Source organism: Sinocyclocheilus grahami, unplaced genomic scaffold, assembly GCF_001515645.1.
Source record: "Sinocyclocheilus grahami isolate Dianchi unplaced genomic scaffold, SAMN03320097.WGS_v1.1 scaffold1162.1, whole genome shotgun sequence".
NCBI lineage: Eukaryota > Metazoa > Chordata > Actinopteri > Cypriniformes > Cyprinidae > Sinocyclocheilus > Sinocyclocheilus grahami.
This window is the reverse complement of record NW_015506341.1, coordinates 29507-49941: the sequence shown is the minus strand read 5'-3', so window position 1 is coordinate 49941 and position 20435 is coordinate 29507. Positions and strand designations below refer to the sequence as shown.

Here is a 20435-nt window from a genome sequence, read left to right as displayed (position 1 = left end):
ATTTCCTGCGTTTGAAAGTGCTGTTTGTGAGCTAATGACAGCTCTCTCCCCCTCCACTCCCCTAATCCATCCTCTCATTTAGCCATCAGCTTGCCCTTTCTCCCTCCACCTGCCGGTTGTCTGTCACATAAAGACTCATCTATTGACTAAAGATTTGTCCAGTGGGAGGCCAACCCGTGTTAGAAATTAAAGATGCATGGAATATCTGATTCAAGGGAACCTGTGCTCTCAAGTTCCCAAAGCGGGACCGCCAGCACCTAGCTATCAGTCTAGAGGACAATTGTTAAATCTAAAAAGAGCTAATGTTTTTTATGGGAGCACAGGGTATAGAAATGATTAGGATAAGGGGTGGCAGGGGCCGAAAAGGAGCAAAGCTCAGTGTTATCGTTGCCAAGAGGAACATTCAAAAGGTCTTGCTTTGAGAAAATGACATTATAAGGGTAGAATAACTGCCAAACCATAAACCTGAGGAGAGCAAAATTATATTTCTCAAACCTTCCATACGAAATACACAATATTTAATTTTGTAATATATTTAGGTTTTGATCAAACGTTCCCCAAAACAATCCCTGGACGTCACCGTGACCACAGAAATGTGATAGCCTCTTCCATTCAGCATTTTTCCTGAGTCTGACGGCACGGCACGGCATTTTGTAACCAGGATTAATAATCCACCTCCTCATGCGTAAATATACACTGCAAATACTCTGGAGGTTTAACCTGGTTGGTATTTCGTGGCTCTTCAAGTGAGTCTCTTTAAATAAAAATGCGAAAGCCTCATTAAGCGAGTACATCTGTGGATTCAAAAGAAGAAGATGCCTTTGGCGAGGCCATAGTGCAGCGTGGTGCATATTGACAAGCCCTGGTGAACCGCAAAGACGTCCCTTTGGGGCACATTGCCCATGCCATCATGCTAAACTCACTTTAGTTCGACCAGCGAGGAATGTGCCAAACTGTCAAGAAAAATGTACCGTGCACACATTGACAAATGACAGCATTTGGCAGGAGGAGAGGACGGTGGTAAAATGAAAATTTGGGCCTTCTTATCAATGCATGGTGGGAAGGAAAGTCACCTTCAGGAGATGGCACGGAAATGTCTCGGCTCATAAAAAAAAATGACACAGCGGGGCAAAAAATTTCACATGATTTTACATTTGATTCAGTTCCAGAATTTTCTGTACAAAAGTGGTTATAAAATATGCAGAGGCTCCAGCGCTTGTGAGAGTGTTGTGTATAGACGAAGCTGAGTGAGGTATATGGGGAATTTCCAAAATGCTCTTTCTTTACAATAATATAAATTCCCTTCTCATATTTAATCGACCTTTTATAAAATAGCCCTAAAGGACCATTATAACATATTTGTGAGCGTTTCCACAAAAGAGCCAAGTGTTTAAAGACAGCAACAACCATGAAGTACGTATATATATATATATATTGCGCTTAGCATCATTTGAAACAGATTACATGAGACTTTATCATTGTCTCCTCTTTGCGTTCTTAACACTATAAGAACATATATCAGAACAAAATATACTTACTATAACCCTGCTGAAAAATAAATCTGCTTGAATACTTGACCAGTTGAACATTCTTCATGAACTCTTTGGCTTTATGAAAGTTTTTTAATTAATAACTGGCCAAACTCATGCTGAATATATATATATATATATATATATTGAAGTACTGTTTTAGTTTTTTGATCTCCTTATTGTAAGAAAGGTTTAAAGTTATAGTTTTTTTTTACACTCAGACCATGCCTTTCAAGCATACACCTTATTTATTATTTTTAAACAACGATTTTTCATTGCACCTGAGGAATCTTATTAACTACACTTTTTTTAACCCGCTTAACCAAAGAAAAAAAATTCTGTATATTTGACAATGGTGTATGTATGAAAATTGAGTTTGAGGCATATACCCATGAAAAATATTCAGTTATTCTTACACCACATGGAATCTCATTTATATTATATTTGAAATTTGATTTGATTTGTCTTTGGAAATTAGAAATGAGAAGCGCTACCCACGTTCGTAGTTATTAAAACCACCAACTTGAATTTCATGAATATAATAAAGATAAGGTGGACACCTTATAATGCACAGTTCCACATTGTCCATCTACATTTAAAGTGAGAATGGAAAGATACAATTGCCTGATTAGGTGTATATTTAAAAACAAAAAAGTGATCAGAATAAAAAATGAGAGCAAGCGCAAGCAGTACCCAAGTATTCAATGAAAAATAATCAAAGGGGTGCTCCTTATAGGCAGGTTTAGGTGCTCTGCAGATGGAGAACACATCATGTGCTGCTTACTGCACTTCCTTCAGCTCATTGGGATGCATGTCACGTCCTATGTGAGAAAATGTCAGAGATAGCTTTGAAGTCATTAGTTCAGTCATTAGCACAGTTATGTTAAATATAAATTACAATTCATCAGCAGAAAGGGCCGATCATTAATTCTGTGTAGTTTGGCAGGCGTTAAATCACTAGCAGTCATTTAGTTGTGGAGGAGGGTTAGCTACGAACCGCTCTGTCTAATCTCCACTCTGATCACCATCGCTAAACCCGATGGAAGTGTTGAAATAGCTCCTTGCTTTGGTATTTTGTTAGTCGCTGTTTATGGTGATCACCAAAATTTTACAGTGATCACAAAACCCACCAGTGCATGATGGGAAAGGATGGTCATATCTCTCAATTATGTCGCAGTGCACCATCTATTTTAACAGGCCTTTAATGATCACTGAAATTAAAAGATTTATTTGGCCTCTGGAGTTATGCTTAACACACCACACTCAAACAATGCATATAATACGAGCACTTGAGGTGATTAAATTACACCTCAAGTGCGCTCTGAATTGCAAAAACACACTTTAACATCACATTTTTAAAATGTTTATCATTCGTTCTTTCATTTATAACTCCAGATGTCAAATTATACTGATCTACATTGGAAAAATACACACGCTTGCCCTGAATTCCTACAATCCAACACTGGTTTAGACATGAAAACTAATGTGGTTGAATGTGTAAATGACGTCTACAACCCCTGGACATTTCTAAAAGCATAAATGAACCCTTAAAACTCCACTACGTTTCTGAATAAATAAGATGGTTTACCAGTAAAATCCATCTCACCATTAGGACAACACACAGAGACACTCTTTGGCGATACAAGTGATGGATCTCCATCTGCTGTGCTGTCATTCAGAAAGATCAGTCTTAAGACAAAGGTTAGTCTGGGCTCTAATATAACTCATGTTGGAAATCATTATCCTCACACTGAGACTTTTTTGACGAAATTACTACACCTAAACCTTCATTTTGCCATCAATTACCTAGAGGTGTCATATTCTCACAAGCTAGCTCTATAGCACAGCCAAAATGCTCAGCCATATGTTGAATCTGCTACTGGAGAACATGGTTTAAGATGTGAGGTTGAGCTTGATTACTGCGCATGGGGATATTTAGCCATGATACAGTGTCATTTGCAGACCTGTGTGTTGCAGCCTCTCCAGAGGGGTGGAGAGATGGCTCAATCAGCAGGAAAGTGATGTGTATTCATGTACCGCTGCTCTCCTTGGCTCGCCGGGGTCCCAAAGGTCTATGGCAGAATCTGGGGAGGTTCTGTATTATTTATGAAAATTGATTCCTGACTTACTCACAGTTTCTTGCTCCCAAGCTCCTGTTTTATAAGGTCATTTTATGCTCTGGTCACGAGGAGAGGACGGAGGACAAGAAATGAAATATGTTCCTATTTTTCCTTCTTTGATTCTACCTTCACCTCTAGCAAACACTGCTGGAGAACCTGCCTAATAATGATGTAATGCCGTGCTGCTGTGTCCTATGGAGCCAGGAATTAATAGAGGGGGTGGCTTGGCTCCAAGTCCCCAGTGAGTGGCGCTCATTTGGAGGATGAGTTTGGCACTTAGCACCCTGCCAATTGGCTTGATGGAGATGTGGCGGTTAGCCCCCAAACTCACCACCCCCACCCCCTCTCCTCCCCGTATATCCTGCTTCCAGCCTCTCATCCTCTCCAAGACAATCAAGGGGACACCCAAGTAAAAACAAACATAAACTCACTCACAAACACATCAAATCTCTTCTCTGCTATCAAAGCATTTACTATTAACTCTGACTAAATGTGCGACTAAACCAAAAAAGAAGAATTCCCAGCAGGCAACAGAACAGAGATCTGAGCATCTGAGTCTAACAGCTGCTTTAAAGTAGGAAGCACGATTTTACAGACATTCTAGACAGAAAACACAGTGCTTATAATGGTAAGGTGCACCTGGAAAAGTCAGGACACTTTTTCAAGCGGCAACAATGCAGCACTGGATGACAAACGAGCAACTTTAGCTGTTGCACGGACGATCGCATGCTAAGCGCCATGGTGTCAGATCGGACAGGGTGACACCGGATTATGCGCCACAGGTCCATAACGCAACACAGTTTGTCCTTTGAGAGCAATCAAGAAACACACAGACAGAGTTAGAGGAAGGGACAGCAGAGGTGAAGAGAGAGGAGAGAACCCCGCAGAGGAGGCGGGAGGGGGACTCACAGTATCTCCAAATCGCGCAGGGCTCGGAAGGCTCCATCTTCGATGCAGCTGATGTGGTTGCTGTCCAGTTGCCTGCAGATGAGAGACAGAAGTCAGCGGCATGTCTGCAGACGAGCGGGTGGGGGCTGAGGGGAGGGAGGAGGAGGAGGAGAGGTGGGGGCTGCGGGAGGGAGGTAGACACACTAACACACACACACACACACAGGGATCTCATATCTACTCTCCTCTCCTCACCGCAGTCGGGATAAAGGACCAGCTGGCTAAAAGGGGCCTGTCTGGCTATAACCTCCTCCGCCTGCAGATGAGAGACAAAAGTCAGCGGCATGTCTGCAGACGAGGGGGGGGGGGGTGAGGGGAGGGAGGAGGAGGAGGAGAGGTGGGGGCTGCGGGAGGGAGGTAGACACACTAACACACACACACACACACACACAGGGATCTCATATCTACTCTCCTCTCCTCACCGCAGTCGGGATAAAGGACCAGCTGGCTAAAAGGGGCCTGTCTGGCTATAACCTCCTCCTATCTCATCCTCTCTCTCTCTCTAGCCACACTGCTGAGTGTGGGGGCAAAGAGAGGTAAGAGGGAGAGAGGGAGAACAGGAGGCTGGCTATAGTGCACAGCCCACCCCGTCTGTCAGTTCCCTGTAAATATTAATTGCGTTTTCTCCCCCCAGCCCACTCATCCACCTCTTCTTCTTCTTCTTTTTTTTTTGAAGTCAGAAAGGGAGTAATTTCATTACATTAGAGCAGCCAATCTATTACAAGCTTTTACCGGCTTTGTCACAGAAACAATTTCATTAAAGGAAGGGGTTCGTAAATCAGCTGGGGTCACGATGCTGGACGAGCAGACGCGAGGGGCACTGCTTCTTTTTTGCTTCTTTTTCCTTTTACTTTAATTTGCAGACTTTGCCATCCGCCCCTCCTTCTCTCTATTTACCCCTCCCTCTTTGAGTTCTTAAAGGAGATGGATTTGAAAGAGGCTTGAATAAAGAAGGAGGAATCTAAGCGCTTTCCTTAAGTCATTTGTTCGGCAAACAGAGCTGCTGTGACATCTGACCCGTGACAGACACGGTGCCTTCGCGTCTTTAGAGACGGATAATAAAGAAGAACGGAACATCTCTGGCATTTCTTTCACTCCATCCCTCCTTTCTAAAAGACATGCATCTGTCTCCATAATTGCTGATGGGACAGACTGTATGGCAGCCACCCACCGCAGATGCATTAACCATCACTCTGAAAAATAAATAACCTTTATGAGCAAAAGTAAAATGTTTGTCTTTTATGTCTCTTTTTCCATCCAAAATGTATTAAGACTGGCTTCTGTTAAGAATAAAACAATAACATAAGCCAGCGCTTTGACTCTAAATTAGTGTAGTGAAATCACTTTTATAAAATGGCAACAACAGCTTATTTCTTAAAATGGCAATCACCAATTATATACTGTAAATGTATACAAATTCATTTGTTACAAAAACTGTAGCAAATATGTGTCTTTATTTACACATTGTAAATACAGACAATAAGTCTGTTGCTTCATTTTGATATATGGACATCACTGAAAATTTCAGTTCATTAAGAGAGTCAGATGTTGATTCATAAAGGATTTCTCAAACTGATTCAAACGAGTTACTAGTCCTTATGAACAATTCATTAAAAGTATCGGCTCATTTGTTCAAGAACTAGGCTACACTAAAAATAACTTGTTCATAATACCATAATATACATTTGTTCATGAATCAGGATAGACTGGTCTGCTTGCTTTCAACTCAGCAAAATACTTTTTTTTGTCATTAATTCATGGTATGCAGTCTTTTTATTTCACATATTTTGATATAAATGCTTTAAAAGAATGGCTGTTTTGCATTCATATCACAAGAAGCACCTCAACCTATCATTTTTACATTTACATTTAAGCATTTGGCAGATGCATTTATCCAAAGCAACTAACATTGCATTCAATCAGTTCAGGCATTCCTTGGGATCTGAACCCATTACCTTGGTGTTGCTAGCGCCTTGCTTTACTGCTTGAGCTACAGGAATGCATTTTTCTTTACTCAAAGGTGATTGAAACCTTATAGATTTTCTACAACAGCACCCTCCCAACAAAACCTGCTCCAAAATCTATTTCCTCACAGTTAATTTGTTAATAATAATCTCAATAAACAAAATTCCACAACAATTAATGTAGTTAATTTGCCAAACATGCAGGTGTTATTGTGGAAACTTGGCAAATTATATTTAGAATTCGAACGTGGCTCATCCAATCAGATTTCAGAGTCATACTGTCTGTATTTGAACATGTGGAGTTGATCTCTAGAGGACGTCAGTGTGATCATGTGCAAGAGACTTTTAACAATCATAATACTGAGCATAGTCAAGGGCGAATAGCTGTCTTGAATGTACATATGTGAGCGTGTGGTGTGTGGGAATATCTGCATGTTTGGTGATTGTTTGGAGAGGTGGGACATGGTAGTGGAGGGTAATGAAAGTCCCAGTTTTAATTTTCCTGCTCTAATTACATTGGCCTTTAATCATCTCAGTCATGAGCCGTATTGGCACTTTAGAGCTCCTGTCCTGCCAGTGTCCCATCTGGAGTGAACGAGAGAAAGAAACAGATATGGGTCTTCCTTCCCTTCACTAGACTATTAATCTGTCAGAGTCAGTGATGCTAACCAGCAGCCGCATGGCCGTATTTCATTCACGCTCGATAGCTAACACAGCAAATGACTCAGAACTAGCCATCAGTACAGCCAGGATGATGCTTGATCAGAGCTGCAAAATATGAATATCATATTCTGGTTTTGTTACACTTTGATTCTTATCATCTCATTCAGTCTTGTCTCTTTTCGTCACTTCTCTTTCTTACAGTCTCTTATCACTTTGTGTCTCATCTCAGTTCTTCTCTTCCTGTCTTGTCTCACTTCTGCTCATCTCATTTTTTCTCTAGTAGTCTTTGCCATCTCTTCTTTCATCTCACTTTGTATCTTCTCCTCTAGTATTGTCTCCATCTCATTTTTGACTCTTCTCTTCTCACCTCCACTCATTTTATCACTCTATCTCGCCTCGAGTCATGTCTTCTAGTTTTATATCTTATCTCTTCCTCCACATCTCATATAATTTAGTCTCTTCTTTTCTCTTCCTCTCTTCATTTTTTTTTACTTCAGCTCACCTCATCTTATTTAATCAATTTTTTCTCACCCAATCTCATCTTTTTAGTCTCTTCTCTACTCTCCTTGTCTCACTTTTTTCATATCTCATTACTGCGCATATCATATCATATTGTCACTTCTCTTCTCTTATGTATTTTCATCTGATCTTGTCGTTTTTCTTCCTCTCTTCTAGGCGCATCTTGTCTGTTCTTTTCCAGTCTTGTCTTATTGTCTCAATTCATCTTGTCTCATATTGTCTCATTACATCTGCTCTCATATGATCTAATTGTGTCTTGAGTCATATTGTTTAATTTTTTTCTGGTCTTATATTGTTTCATTTCTTCTTGTCTCATATTGTCTCAATTCACCTGGCCTCAAGTTTCATTTAGTCTGGTTTCACATTGTCTCATATTATCAAAATGAATCTGGCCTCATTATCTCATTTTGTCTTGTCTTATATTGTCTCATTTCATCCTGTCTCATTTTTTTCTAATTTCTTCTTGTCTCATATTATTTCATTTAGTCTGTTCTTGTTTCATTTAGTCTGGTCTCATATTGTCTCATTTTCACAATTCATCTGTCCTCATTATCTCATTTTGTCTTATCTCATATTGTTTCTTTTTCGTCTGGTATCATATTGTCTAATTTCATCTTGTCTCATATTTTCTCAATTCATCTGTCCTTTATCTCATTTTGTCTGATCTCATATTGTCTCATTTCGACTGGTCTCACATTGTCTCATTTGGTCTCATATTGTCTAATTTCGTCTGGTCTCATATTGTCTAGTCTATTGTCCAAATCGAACAGAAGGGCAGTCTCAGTGTGGATGGGTGTCCTGAGAAAGTGTGTGAGATCTGCTGTCTGCAGAGTCCCGTCTGCTGGGCGCAGAAGCTTGTAAAGCATACAGCGACTGCACCTGGTCTTCTCGGCCATAATTCAAACCCACGCACAGTCACAGAGTGACATTCTGGGTACAGGAGCATGAAGTAGAAAGGCTTTTATTAGCACCCATATGAGAGCCTCCCACAGGGGGACAAAAATCAAAGTGTCCACGTATCTGAAGCCAGGTAACCATACAGGACACACTGCTCTCTCAATTATACCTCGGCTTCAGGTGATGTAGTATTGTGTACTCTACATGTGCTGACACCATTGGCCTCTCCATCCGCTGTAAATAACAAATGTCAACAGAACGAATGCATGTAAGCCCATTTCCCATGAATCCACTGCTCATACAGCACCTGTTCTAATGGGATCCATACCCCGCAGACACAAGCATGTCATGTTGATATAGAGCTCATCAGGCATGTTTTCTCCAAAGGATATGCAATGCATGTGATGAGGGACTCTACAACATCACCCACACTCGATGCTTCTCGAGGTTAACATGGCCGGCGTAGCATGTCTGGTGAACAGTAGGAGGGCACGGCTAAAGCCATAAATGCAGAGGGAGATATTGTGTCTGGTTTATTAGGGTGCAACATAGACTCTCGTTAGCCGGAAGAACCATCTTGACCATTTTATCCAGATGGCCCCTCTATAAAAGGTGGAGGATGCTGGCTGAAGGCGGATGCTGACTCCAGCATGCTGTAGACTGTAAAACTGTGGAGATGCGAGGACAATATAAGAGACAGAGATTCAACCAGCCCTCAAAGCGTGCATAGCCATTTTGTAAACAGAGGACATTAAGGTAGAAAAGTATATGAGAAAATCAATTCATTCCTGGAATGCTGCCTGTCCATTTTTTTCTACTCCTTCCCGTTAAAAAAACAGAGGGCTGGATGATTTCAACAATTAAATCAAGAGTCACCTTGCCACGCATTGCAGAGGCAGGTCAGTGGGAGAGAAGCAGGCAGCGCTGCTGACGTACAAATCCATCCTTCTCCCTCAATCCTCGTTAGCCCTTTTTTCTCTAAAAAGCCCTACCTGAAGAAATGAGTGTTGCCTACCTGTACCTATCATTCATCCATCAGAGTGTGACGGTGCACATGACAGTGATGTGATGAGCACTCAAACACTGTCTAACATCACAGACATCACTGTAAAAACATCAAGGGAAAACATGTAGCACAAAAATGCTGTATGCGTGTAAGGGAAGTGAAAGCTCACAACTGCTGGGAATGTTACATTTTATAGTAATGCATTACAATATTGTCTATAAAATACAACTAATAACATTGCTGCTTTTCATTAAAAGTAATGTGTTAAATTTATTTTGTGCAATTTTTTTATGAAATATATGCACAATACTCAAAATGTATCATGCACCAAAATGTAACTTTTTTTTATTTCAACATTTTCAAAAAATAATAATAAAATAAAAATGGGAAATGAGCATTAACAATTAAATATCAAGCAGCAACCTTCCGGTCTCTCTTTTGAAACCAGCATGGAAGTGACTTAAACTGCAACTCATCGACTGGCTGCTAGTGACTGGCTCCAAAAGGGAGTCAATCCCATAAACCCCCCATGTTAAAACTTTACTGCAGAAAAAAAATATGTTTACAGCCTGGTATGTTTACAGTGGTTTTGGTCTATATACTGTAGCTAATTTTGCCCTTCATGACAACTGTGAGGGGGTGAATTTTTTATAACTCATCTGTTTGAATTATATTAAGCCTTAAAGTTCGACATAATTAAGGGCGTGGCCACTTGAGTGACAGGTGGAATGCCGCTGCTGTCACCACTGTCGAGCTAGGTGGGCGTGGTTTCAGCAACCAGCTCCACCCACATCCCACTTCTTTGCCCATTTTCGATTATCCAGGAGTGACGCGCAGTGATGCGCTGCCAAGATGGCAATGCCCAGTTCCGCCCACTTTGGGCTTCAAAAATGTCACGGACACTACGTTCATGTTTTTATAAAGTCTATGTTAAATATCCTATATAGATCGCAAAAATCTCTAATAGAGGTTACTATATTTTGCATTCACAGTAGACAAAAACAGTCTAAATCATTTTTATTTATTTATTAATTTATTTTTAATCTGGCAATTAATGAGTACTGATTTCTGATGCATTCTGATTTATTTTGAAGTAAATTACAAATGAAATACAATTATAAATAAAAATAAAGTTCGAAAAATAAAGTTTAGTTTTTGGAAAAATAACATGATACTACATAAATACTACAGTGTAAATCTTACAAGCAAAGTATTACCATCAAGTCACTGTTTGTACATATCTGTTACATGTTTGTAGAAATCCATTGACCTGCATAGATGATTGATGGCACTCCTTCAGCCTGGGGCTCATTTGACAGGGGTCAATGAGGTCAGATTTAGTATTGACACTCAGTTAACTCAATCTGAGCAGGGCGGGTGGTAGTCAACATCTGAGTGTCACTCTGAAATACAGTGAACTAAAAAGACCACCCTGAACACACTGAAAATGATACTGAAATGAGATGTGGCAAAGCGGTTGAATATATATATATATATATGTGTATATAAATAAAGACACATACATATACATACAGTAGGCTTGTAAGTAACGGTTGAGGGTTCAATCTCCATTGTTAAATCCTGTTGTAAATCTTCTTTAAGCTGCTTTGGATAAAAATGTCTGTTAAATGACTACTCTTGACTACGGCTATATATCTGGACTTCTCAAAGTCTCCCAACTCTTAACACTTTTCTCTTTCTTCTTCTTTCTCTATGGCTGAAACTCATGTCTATGTCTTCAAACAAAAGCCAACTATATTTCCATACCTCTCAGAGATATCTAGCATGACGTGACCCGCGGTTCTCAGCCCACGGTGGGAAAGACTTCATCTGAAAACGGTCTTTGTAACAAAGCCTGTATCAGATACTGCGACGAAACTGCCCAGAACTTCACACACACTCGAGCCTGGGAACGCACACGAATGCTACGGCCGCATACCACAACCGATCTCTGTCTACAAACAAAGTGCTCAATTAATGATGACCTCAACTTTGCGTCCTTCATTCATTATTTAATTGCTGAAATCATCCAGTCCTCTTTGAAGGCGATGTTTATTGTTGCAGGCGTGTTAGAGCTACCAGCCTCCTGTGCTTGTTCTGTTCTTAAAGGAAACCAGGAAATTGGGTGATTCTTTAGATTTGTAGGGCCTTGTTTATGCTTTAAAACAAGTTTATTCATTAAAATTAACAAGCCCTTCTACCATAGTCCACAGTAGCGAGATCGGCTTCGGCCGAATAAGCGAAAAGACCGAATAAATTGTACCGAACAATGATATGATGCGACCAAATAGCAACCAGCGCAGAGTGAGAGGCGTGCTCTTTATTATACAGCACACATATCAGCAGTGTGGAAGCATTTAAACTGTCGGAGAAAGACGCAAAAATCATTACAAGCACCGACAGCGAGAAACTGTTTAGGACTGCATCGCATGTCTTCAATGAGAAGAGGAAGGGGTGATTGTTGCTGGTTACTGTATGATGATTGAAATCGCAAAATGGCCTTAAACAATTAGTAAATAAACTGCAGAACGTTATGTTTTCTAATACACGCGGTCATTGCATGTATTTTGACAGCGCTGCATGAACTCGCGGCGGATCTGCTTGTTAACCAGGGTTCAAGTCCAAAGTGCGAGGAAAAATATTGTGTTAAATATTTTTAAATGGTTGTTTTGTAATTGATTTTTTTACTTTGAAAAGCAAGACAAAACAGTAAAAAGCACATTTTGGCTTTTTAATTTATGCAATGGTGAATTTTTTTGGGCAAAATACATGGGGAAAAAAACTCGAAAAACCGTATTTGGTATTCGGTCTTCGGCCCAGTGTTTAATTTTGTTGGGTTTTGGCTTCGGCCAAGAATTTCCATTTCAGTGCATCCCTATCAGAAGCCATTACTGTAATTGCATATGGCTGTGGAACATTGCTCACTTGCAATATCCTGAAGATATCCATCTTATTGAACCATACTAATTAATTGAATTTTCATCAGCGCTAAGCTTATTAACTGTTATGACAAATTATTCGAGGGGCATACATGTAGGACACCTAGCACATTGCTTTTGAGCATTTTCCTCTTCCAGCCTGAGAAATTATTATCTTTCATTTCAGTTATCTGTCTTTGACTTGGTAAATGCAGTGGACGACGGCCTTGTTTGCGGTTTGACTGAGTAACACACCATGCCTCGCTACTTCAGGGGAAAGTACAGTTTACCGAAGGCTTGTTTGGCCTCGTAAAAATTATGCAAACGAATGTCACGGTGCCGAACGGATGCCAGTGGAGATGACGGAGGAACACTTACAGGTTCTTGACGGCGGTGATCCCTCGGAAAGCCTTACGAGGAATAGCCTGAATCTGATTCTCGCTCAGGTCCCTGGAGAGAGAGATGACAAAGAGAAAGAGAGAGATATTAGGATTTGTTTGAAGCCACTTCACATTTCGGTCGAAAGCGTTTTGAGGAAGATGGACAGTTTGCTGCCGCCCCACTGGAACGACGCGCCTCAGCTTTGAAGACCAAAATTGTTCTACTGACCATAAATGTCACATCCTCCTTTATTCGTCTGGCCTTTTATCACTCCGTCTGTATGTGCGCCTAATGAAAAACATTTCTAAAGCAGTACTTTGTAATGAAAGGTCTCATAGTGGTACGTCCCACAATCCTGCAGAAAATGAAGCAATCATATGCACTTTGAGTAACCCGAGAAAGAAAATAGACAAAAGCAGCTCTACATCAAAATGAATGCCTGGCATTTTTAATGCTCGCTTATGAGCCAAATGATTTTTGACATGTCACAATGGTTGTGCTTAACTTTATTAAGCTTGTTTGTTTGTAGACTCACGCTGGCAAAACATAATTTGAAAACCAGAATGCAATTACTGGCCAAGAAGGAAACAAATGAGATATGGAATATCTGCCCAGCTAATCAAAGCGTCTGCTTTGGAATCATGCCTGCTACACATAACACTGACAGACCACCATGTGGGTTAACCCACCTGACCTTGCTACAACCAATTTCACTGATAAACAATCAGGCGCGGATCCAAACGTGGCGAGGAATTCTGCCAGAGCTCATGCGTGGGACATGATATATCAAGCACAGGACTGCCAGCAATTTCCTCTTAGGAGCATTAAAAACTGTAGTTATTGGGCTCTCCCCTCCTTCAGCCCCCCGCCAGAACTGGATATGTGTGTTTTTTTTCCCTTTCCAACCAATCAAGTTTTATTATGGCAAAAATCTTAATAACTATGTTATGCTTTGCAATAAGGGGCTATGGTATTTCATCGAACTGTTCTTGATGGTTTTTGACATGTTCCACAATCCTACATTTCTTTTTTTTTCTTTTTTACAGCACTCTTGGCTTGATGTGAACATCATGTTCCTTTGTGCATCCTTCAAGTCGAACTATGCAGCGCATGCACAGAGGAGGGCAAACATTTGCCGAGTAAAAACTCATAACATCCCATGTTCGTATGCCAGAGTGGGAAAATAGGAAAGATGTTTATACTATCATCACGCTGGGCATGAGCGAATGTATATCAGCACTACCTCCCCGTCGCCTTTGATGATCTAAATGCGAAACAGATAAAGTGCAGAGATGGTGAGGAGCACAGAGGCAACTTCTCTTTGCTTTGGCTTTTTAATTCTTCATGAATGGCGAAGCACCGGCCTCGTGCATCCTTGGCGTGCCGCGAGCGCAACGTAGTACTTTACAGCACTTCCACTGCTAATAAATGTTTTATTGCTTTGTTTACTCAGTGGAACCTTTTTCATTATTTCTACAAAAAGGCAAATTGTCCCAGCCAAATAACGGCACTTATGAAACACAATCAGTCTCAGCGGTGCTCTCACCGAGGAGCGACAGAGAGAAACTCCATGTCAGAAGAAAAAAGCAAAACAAAAATGGTCTCGCAGGCTTTGGGTTGAATGAGATGATTTCTAACAAAGAATTACAGACAGAATTAAAGAGACAATAGAAGTTTATGAGATATGAGAATTATACCGGCAGGAGAATGTAGCAATGTACGTATTTCATCTTTTAACGATGTATTAATTACACAATCCATGTGACTTCAGAATGAATACAAGCTCTCCAAAGAATCTTTAAAACACAGGTTGATTAGTCAATTTAGATAACTGTGTTGATGCTATTTTCTGCATAAACTGTAAACATAATTTTCTTAATATTTATTTTGTTTTATATATATTATACACATATGAACAAAGCAAAATTACATAAGCCTTACATAAGTCTTGTTTTTGGATAATATAACCTGATTTGAACCTATTTTTCAAAAACAGACAAACTTTTTCTAAAAAGAATCTTTGGCAAATATTATATATATATACAGTATACATATATATATATATAGTATAAACTCATATGCTGTGTAAAATAATTTTGTTTTGGAGAAATAAACTGAATTTTACAGCAAAAATAAACTGAGCTCAATCCTTGTATACACTGCTATCATTAGTGTCAAATTGGGCGTCTTAACAGACACTGGAACAAATGCTTTAAGTTAAACATACAGATTCAAAGCAGACATAAACCAAACAGTGTTTGTTAAAGGACAGAGCTGCATCGGTCCCCCTCCTCTAGCAATCTGCTTGCAAATTTCATTAATTTCATTTGGCTCTGGCCCTGCTCTCTCTGACTGTCAGGATGCATGCCATAAATCTCCCTTTGATTCCATTACAGCTCCCATGTCCAGACAACCTGGCAACGCCAAAACATATTACAGATAAACGCTCAGCAACATGCAAGGATACAAGAGCCGAGCTGCAAGGAGGATCTATCCTTACACACACGCACAGACTCTCACACACACAAAGGTCAGACAAAGCGAAACGCTACATACTACATTAAAGCTGTTGTTATGCCACTCAGCAAACATCATGTTTTCAGTCGAATGCACACAAGAATCAATGATAAACGGTTAAACATATGCACGGAAGAGAAGACCACTAATAGTTCAATACATACATCTGTCACATTTCGAAAGCTCAATATTTTGTCAATATACATCAATGGGAGATTTTCAGACTTTTCTCTTTAACAATTGCTTAAGAAGTTTCATAGTACATCTTTTGAAAGTGTTTTTGGCTTAATTAACTGCAGACATTTTCTACTTAGGGGTTAGTGGTTTAGAATAAATCTTAAGCAGAGTCCGTCCATTCATTTTCCAAACAGCGTAAGTAAGTTTCTAGAGCAGAATATCAATACACCGCTACCTTACAAACACAGTAAAAAAACAAAATTGAGGGAATGTCGGTCAATTCTCTTTCTTATCACGCTTTACGAATGTCACTCTTATCTCTCCAATGAAAAATGGAATGCTGCGGTTTTACAAGAAGGTTATTTGCGTCGGTTTTGTTGTTTTCTCGCTCTGTTTAAACCACAAAGGAAAAGAGTGATTGTCTAAGGAAGCAGCGGAAACTTAAACATCACTTTACAGTAACTCAGATAATGCAGGATGGCTGAGACCGGCTCTCATTCAGCAATGACTCACACACAAAAAGCTTCTCAGGTGCATATGCAGAGTTTTCTTTCTTACCCTCATTCTACTGTAATGTTGATGAATATGGATCAGAAATGAGGGAGCATGTTCATGCAGTTAGTAATTAGCATAAAGCACGCACAGACTCACCCATCTCCATAGAAGAGCCTTCTGAACAAGCCATCCTATTCAGCAATTCAGTAATCTCTGCAAACATATACCTTACAGCATATAAAGATGCAATCTTACCTAACAGCACCCAGAGCAAGAGTAAAGCCAACTGTGCCATCCTCAAAAACACAAGAGACACCTTTTATGCAGACATAGATTACACTGCATTTTATGCAGAAATGATTAAATAAGTCAATAAATAAGACTTTTAAATAGTTCACTAAGTTATTCAATTAGTTTCTGATTAGCTTAATAACAGCAAAAACACCAACAGCAATTTACTACAAATCAATACTCTAAAATATTTTATAATCCCAATATATATATAATTAAATACTACCAATCAAATGTTTTGGGTCGGTAAGTTTATACTAAGTTTATACTTATACTGCTCACTAAGGCTACACGTTTGTTCATAAATACATTAAAAACAGCAATATGAAATTTTAAATCTTAAAATACTTCATAATTTACGCATATGACGGCAGAGCTGAATTTTCACCAGCCAGTCTTCATGGTCCTTCAGAAATCATTCTAATATGCTAATTTGAAGGAAACATGTTCTTATTCTTATTCTTATTCTTATCAATGTTGAAAACAGTTGTGCTGCTTAATGCTTTGGTAGAAACCACGATACATTTTTTTTCTCTGATGAATAGAAAGTTCACAAAAACAGCATTCGTTTGAAATACAAATATTTAGTGACATTATAAATGTCTTTACTTTTGATCAACTGAATACATCCTTGCTGAATAAAAGTGAATTTCTTCAACTAAAAAAATCTTACTAACCCCAAACATTTGAACAGGAGTGTATGCAAAAACAAACAAACAAGTAAATAAATAACTAAATGTGAAAAAAAACTGAAAAAGGGAAAACTTGTGATTTCTGCATGAAAGCATCTGCACAAATGTAAGTGTACACTCTCACACATGAGATTCACTGTCGGCCAGGACTGGTTTTCCCTGAGGAGGTCAAGAAAATGTGTGTTTCACAGTACTTTGTGATGTTAATCTCTTATAAAATCAAACATGGCAATTTTTTCCCCCCTAATAAAGCCTCTGTATAAATTACAGAGCAAACTACTTACGATGTTTGGGCTAACTCAGCCCTCTGAGAAATCTAATCCCCGTCTGGATTGGACTGCTTGTTGATACAGTATATCACACAAGTCTAATTTCAATGGCTCTCGTGATGCATGGATCCGGAGCACTTGGGCTATTCTTTCCTTCTTTCTTTCTTATATTTAAAACCAAAGTCAAAACAGACATCTGTCTCCTTCCATCTAGCTTATCGAGCACAAACCGCAGCCCAGCTGGGTGACTGGACCGTTGATATGTCTCCCACCATGCCCGTGCCTCTCTCAGTATCTATCAAGCGCTGTCTTGCTTTCACTCTTGCTCTTGGCAGGGCTGTTATCTGCATGCCAAATTGAATCTAGAGTCCGAGATTCTCGCAGAGGCCCTGATGCCTGTCAGTGGGTTCCTACACGCTTCTGTTAAGTCCTGCCAGCGCCGACAGATCGACCCCGGATGTGCTGGTACGATCACACACAGATGGGTCAGACACGTCTAAGCGTACACACATGATCAGGTGAATGGTTATTAAAACCCTCCAGATACTCTCGCCAGATATATGACATTACATTATTCATTTAGTAAGCACTCATAACTGGGGCAAACCGCGTTGCTTTCATATTACATCTGACCCGATTGCTTCAGGGATGACTAGTTTAAATGTGTGTGTTAGGGGCCAAATGGCTGTTAAGCATGGCGGGCGACTGTTCTGAAGTAAAACCAGCCCTATAAACAAAAGGAGAGTATTACAACATACCCTTCGGCTTGAGGATTCAGAGTCTGGAGGCATATTTGTTTTTCATCTGGGTGTCATGAGGAATCGGGAGGTTAAGATTGCAAGCTGGCCGGGTCGGATGCCGTTCGCATGGGTTATGAGATGCACATTTCTGATTTATTTCATTAAAGACACAGCCAGAACTCAGAGAAAGCAGCAGACCCCCTGGGGCACTCCATAAGCATTTTGTTTTATGAAACCCGAGACGTCTTCAAGTCCATACCCATTCAAGCGGCGGTTTCACATGACGAGCTGCATCTACTGTAAAGCATGCACTCTTGCCACTTTCTCCACATCAGCGGAGCCTTTTCCCACCGGAACGACAATTCATGTAACACTTATTCGATAAAGATATATAGAAATGTGCATAATAAATAGTGACCCCGTTGCAGCCTCGTATTTCACTCTTTTACAGCCCCGGTTATGGTCGTGATGGGCGGCCCTCTCTCTCTCGCTGCCGGCTGGAGTCTCCGCTCTGCTTTATGGCCACTTTTAAAAATGGAGGCAAATTAAAACACTATGGATTTCTGGCCCTGAAAGACTATATAGTATAATTGGCTTTAAGGATGACAGTAGTTCTTAATTACACAGAGTATAGGAGCTTTTTCATTGGACCCAGGCCGCTCGCTCTATCGCTCTCCCGTCTCATTCTGCGTGAATCACCAGCCAGTAGATCCTCTGCTTCTCTTCGGTTATTAAAAGTTATGATTGCGGTTTCTCCACTGAAATCTATCTCTTAAATGGAGAAAAGTGGATGTAAATATTATGTTCTGGCAGGTGGCACAGAACCAGCAACGAATCACACTCTGGCTGCAAATGTGAAAGCGTAACTGTACTGATCTGTAGATGGAGGTTTCACCTGCAGTGCTGCATATAGGATGATAATGGCAGACAGATAAAGGCAAACAATTGTGAAGGTTAATACACGTCTGCCAGTTCAATCAAATAATGCATTCTTGTCTGAAGCAGAACAGCATCATTAATCTGAAAAATAATGATTACGATTAAGGCTTTTACTGTTAACAAACCACAAAATATGTTGATCATAGGTCTGTTCCTGCTTTTTAAATTATTATTATTATTATTAGTTTGACAGTGGTCAAAACCAGACAACTAAATATATCAATTTTATACTTTTTTCTTAATGCATTGGACACCAAAACAAATGTTAAAAATTCTGTGTTAGAAATCTACGTACAATATGATATCATGAATTACTAAAGTCACCCTTCAGCTTCACTTTAAAACCATCAAAATATTACTGATGTAGTTTTAAGATATAAATATAGTTGTTAATGTGCTGATTTGCTGCTCACAAACCAGTTCTTATTATCACTGTTGAATACAGTTGTGATGCTTAATATTATTGTTATTTTCAGGATTCTTTGATGCATAGAAAGTTCATTTACTTGAAACAGAAATCTTATAAATGCCATTAGTGTCACTTTTGATCAATCCCATGCATCTTTGATAAATAAAATAATTTATTTATTTAAAAATAAATCTTACTGACACCAAACTTGCCATAACACTAAATATTATACTGTACAGTAAGCAATGCAATAAAATTATAATTAAAATAAGATGGGATCATCAAAATAATTTTTTTAATGGATATTGCATTAGATGGAATAAATAGCAGCTACAATGTTAAGGTAAATAAACGTTCAGCCCTATTAAGACGTGTACCAACAAGATGATTAAACACAGAGTAAGACTGACTGATCTGAAACCCATCGCCATCTCTTTAATCTCTTTTGTGACAGCAGTAAGTCAGACTTGTTGTAAGGAAGTGGGTATGGAAATGAAACAAAAGAGAAAGACAGAAGGATGTAGAGGTGGAGTCCTTGTTCACTGATCAGCGTCTGGCAGCGTCAGCTTTGTATTCTGCCGCAGTCGTTTAACTGCCCTTGCTTAGTGTCTTACATGTAGCCCAAAGACTCCTTGATTTAATTAACTCAGTGCTTTATGAATAAAAATATTTCACTATTGATCATCCCAAGAGCTGACGCAGGCTAAACAGATTCAGCGCTCGCTTCATTACACCGTCCTTACTTGCTTTTTTTTTCTGATGGCAAGGGAGGAGGTGAGGGTCAAAGTCGCTATGAAGGGAGGTGAAGGCAGCTTCTAAATCAAAGTAAATGAGCTCAAATGCTCCCTTGGGTGTCTAAAGCTTTCTGCTAAAGCTTCTACATTCCTCTGCTGCCTCCAAGAAAGAGTCCGCGTATGGATATTATAAATAGAAAAGGTCCACCCCCCCCCCCCAATTTCTT

The 20435-nt window shown here is 39.7% G+C and overlaps 1 protein-coding gene across 1 annotated transcript in view; it reads right to left on the bottom strand.

Moving 5' to 3' along the window:
* LOC107567472 (slit homolog 3 protein-like) overlaps window positions 1–18177 on the bottom strand; it is a 90991-nt gene extending 72814 nt beyond the window's left edge. The window contains exons 1-3 of the mRNA XM_016253164.1: window positions 18145–18177; window positions 12943–13070; window positions 4559–4630 (exon numbers count right to left, since the gene is read on the bottom strand). Coding sequence (XP_016108650.1) covers window positions 4559–4630; window positions 12943–13070; window positions 18145–18177 — 233 coding nt within the window. The remainder of the gene's footprint in view (window positions 1–4558; window positions 4631–12942; window positions 13071–18144) is intronic.
* Between the last annotated feature and the right edge of the window lie 2258 nt (window positions 18178–20435).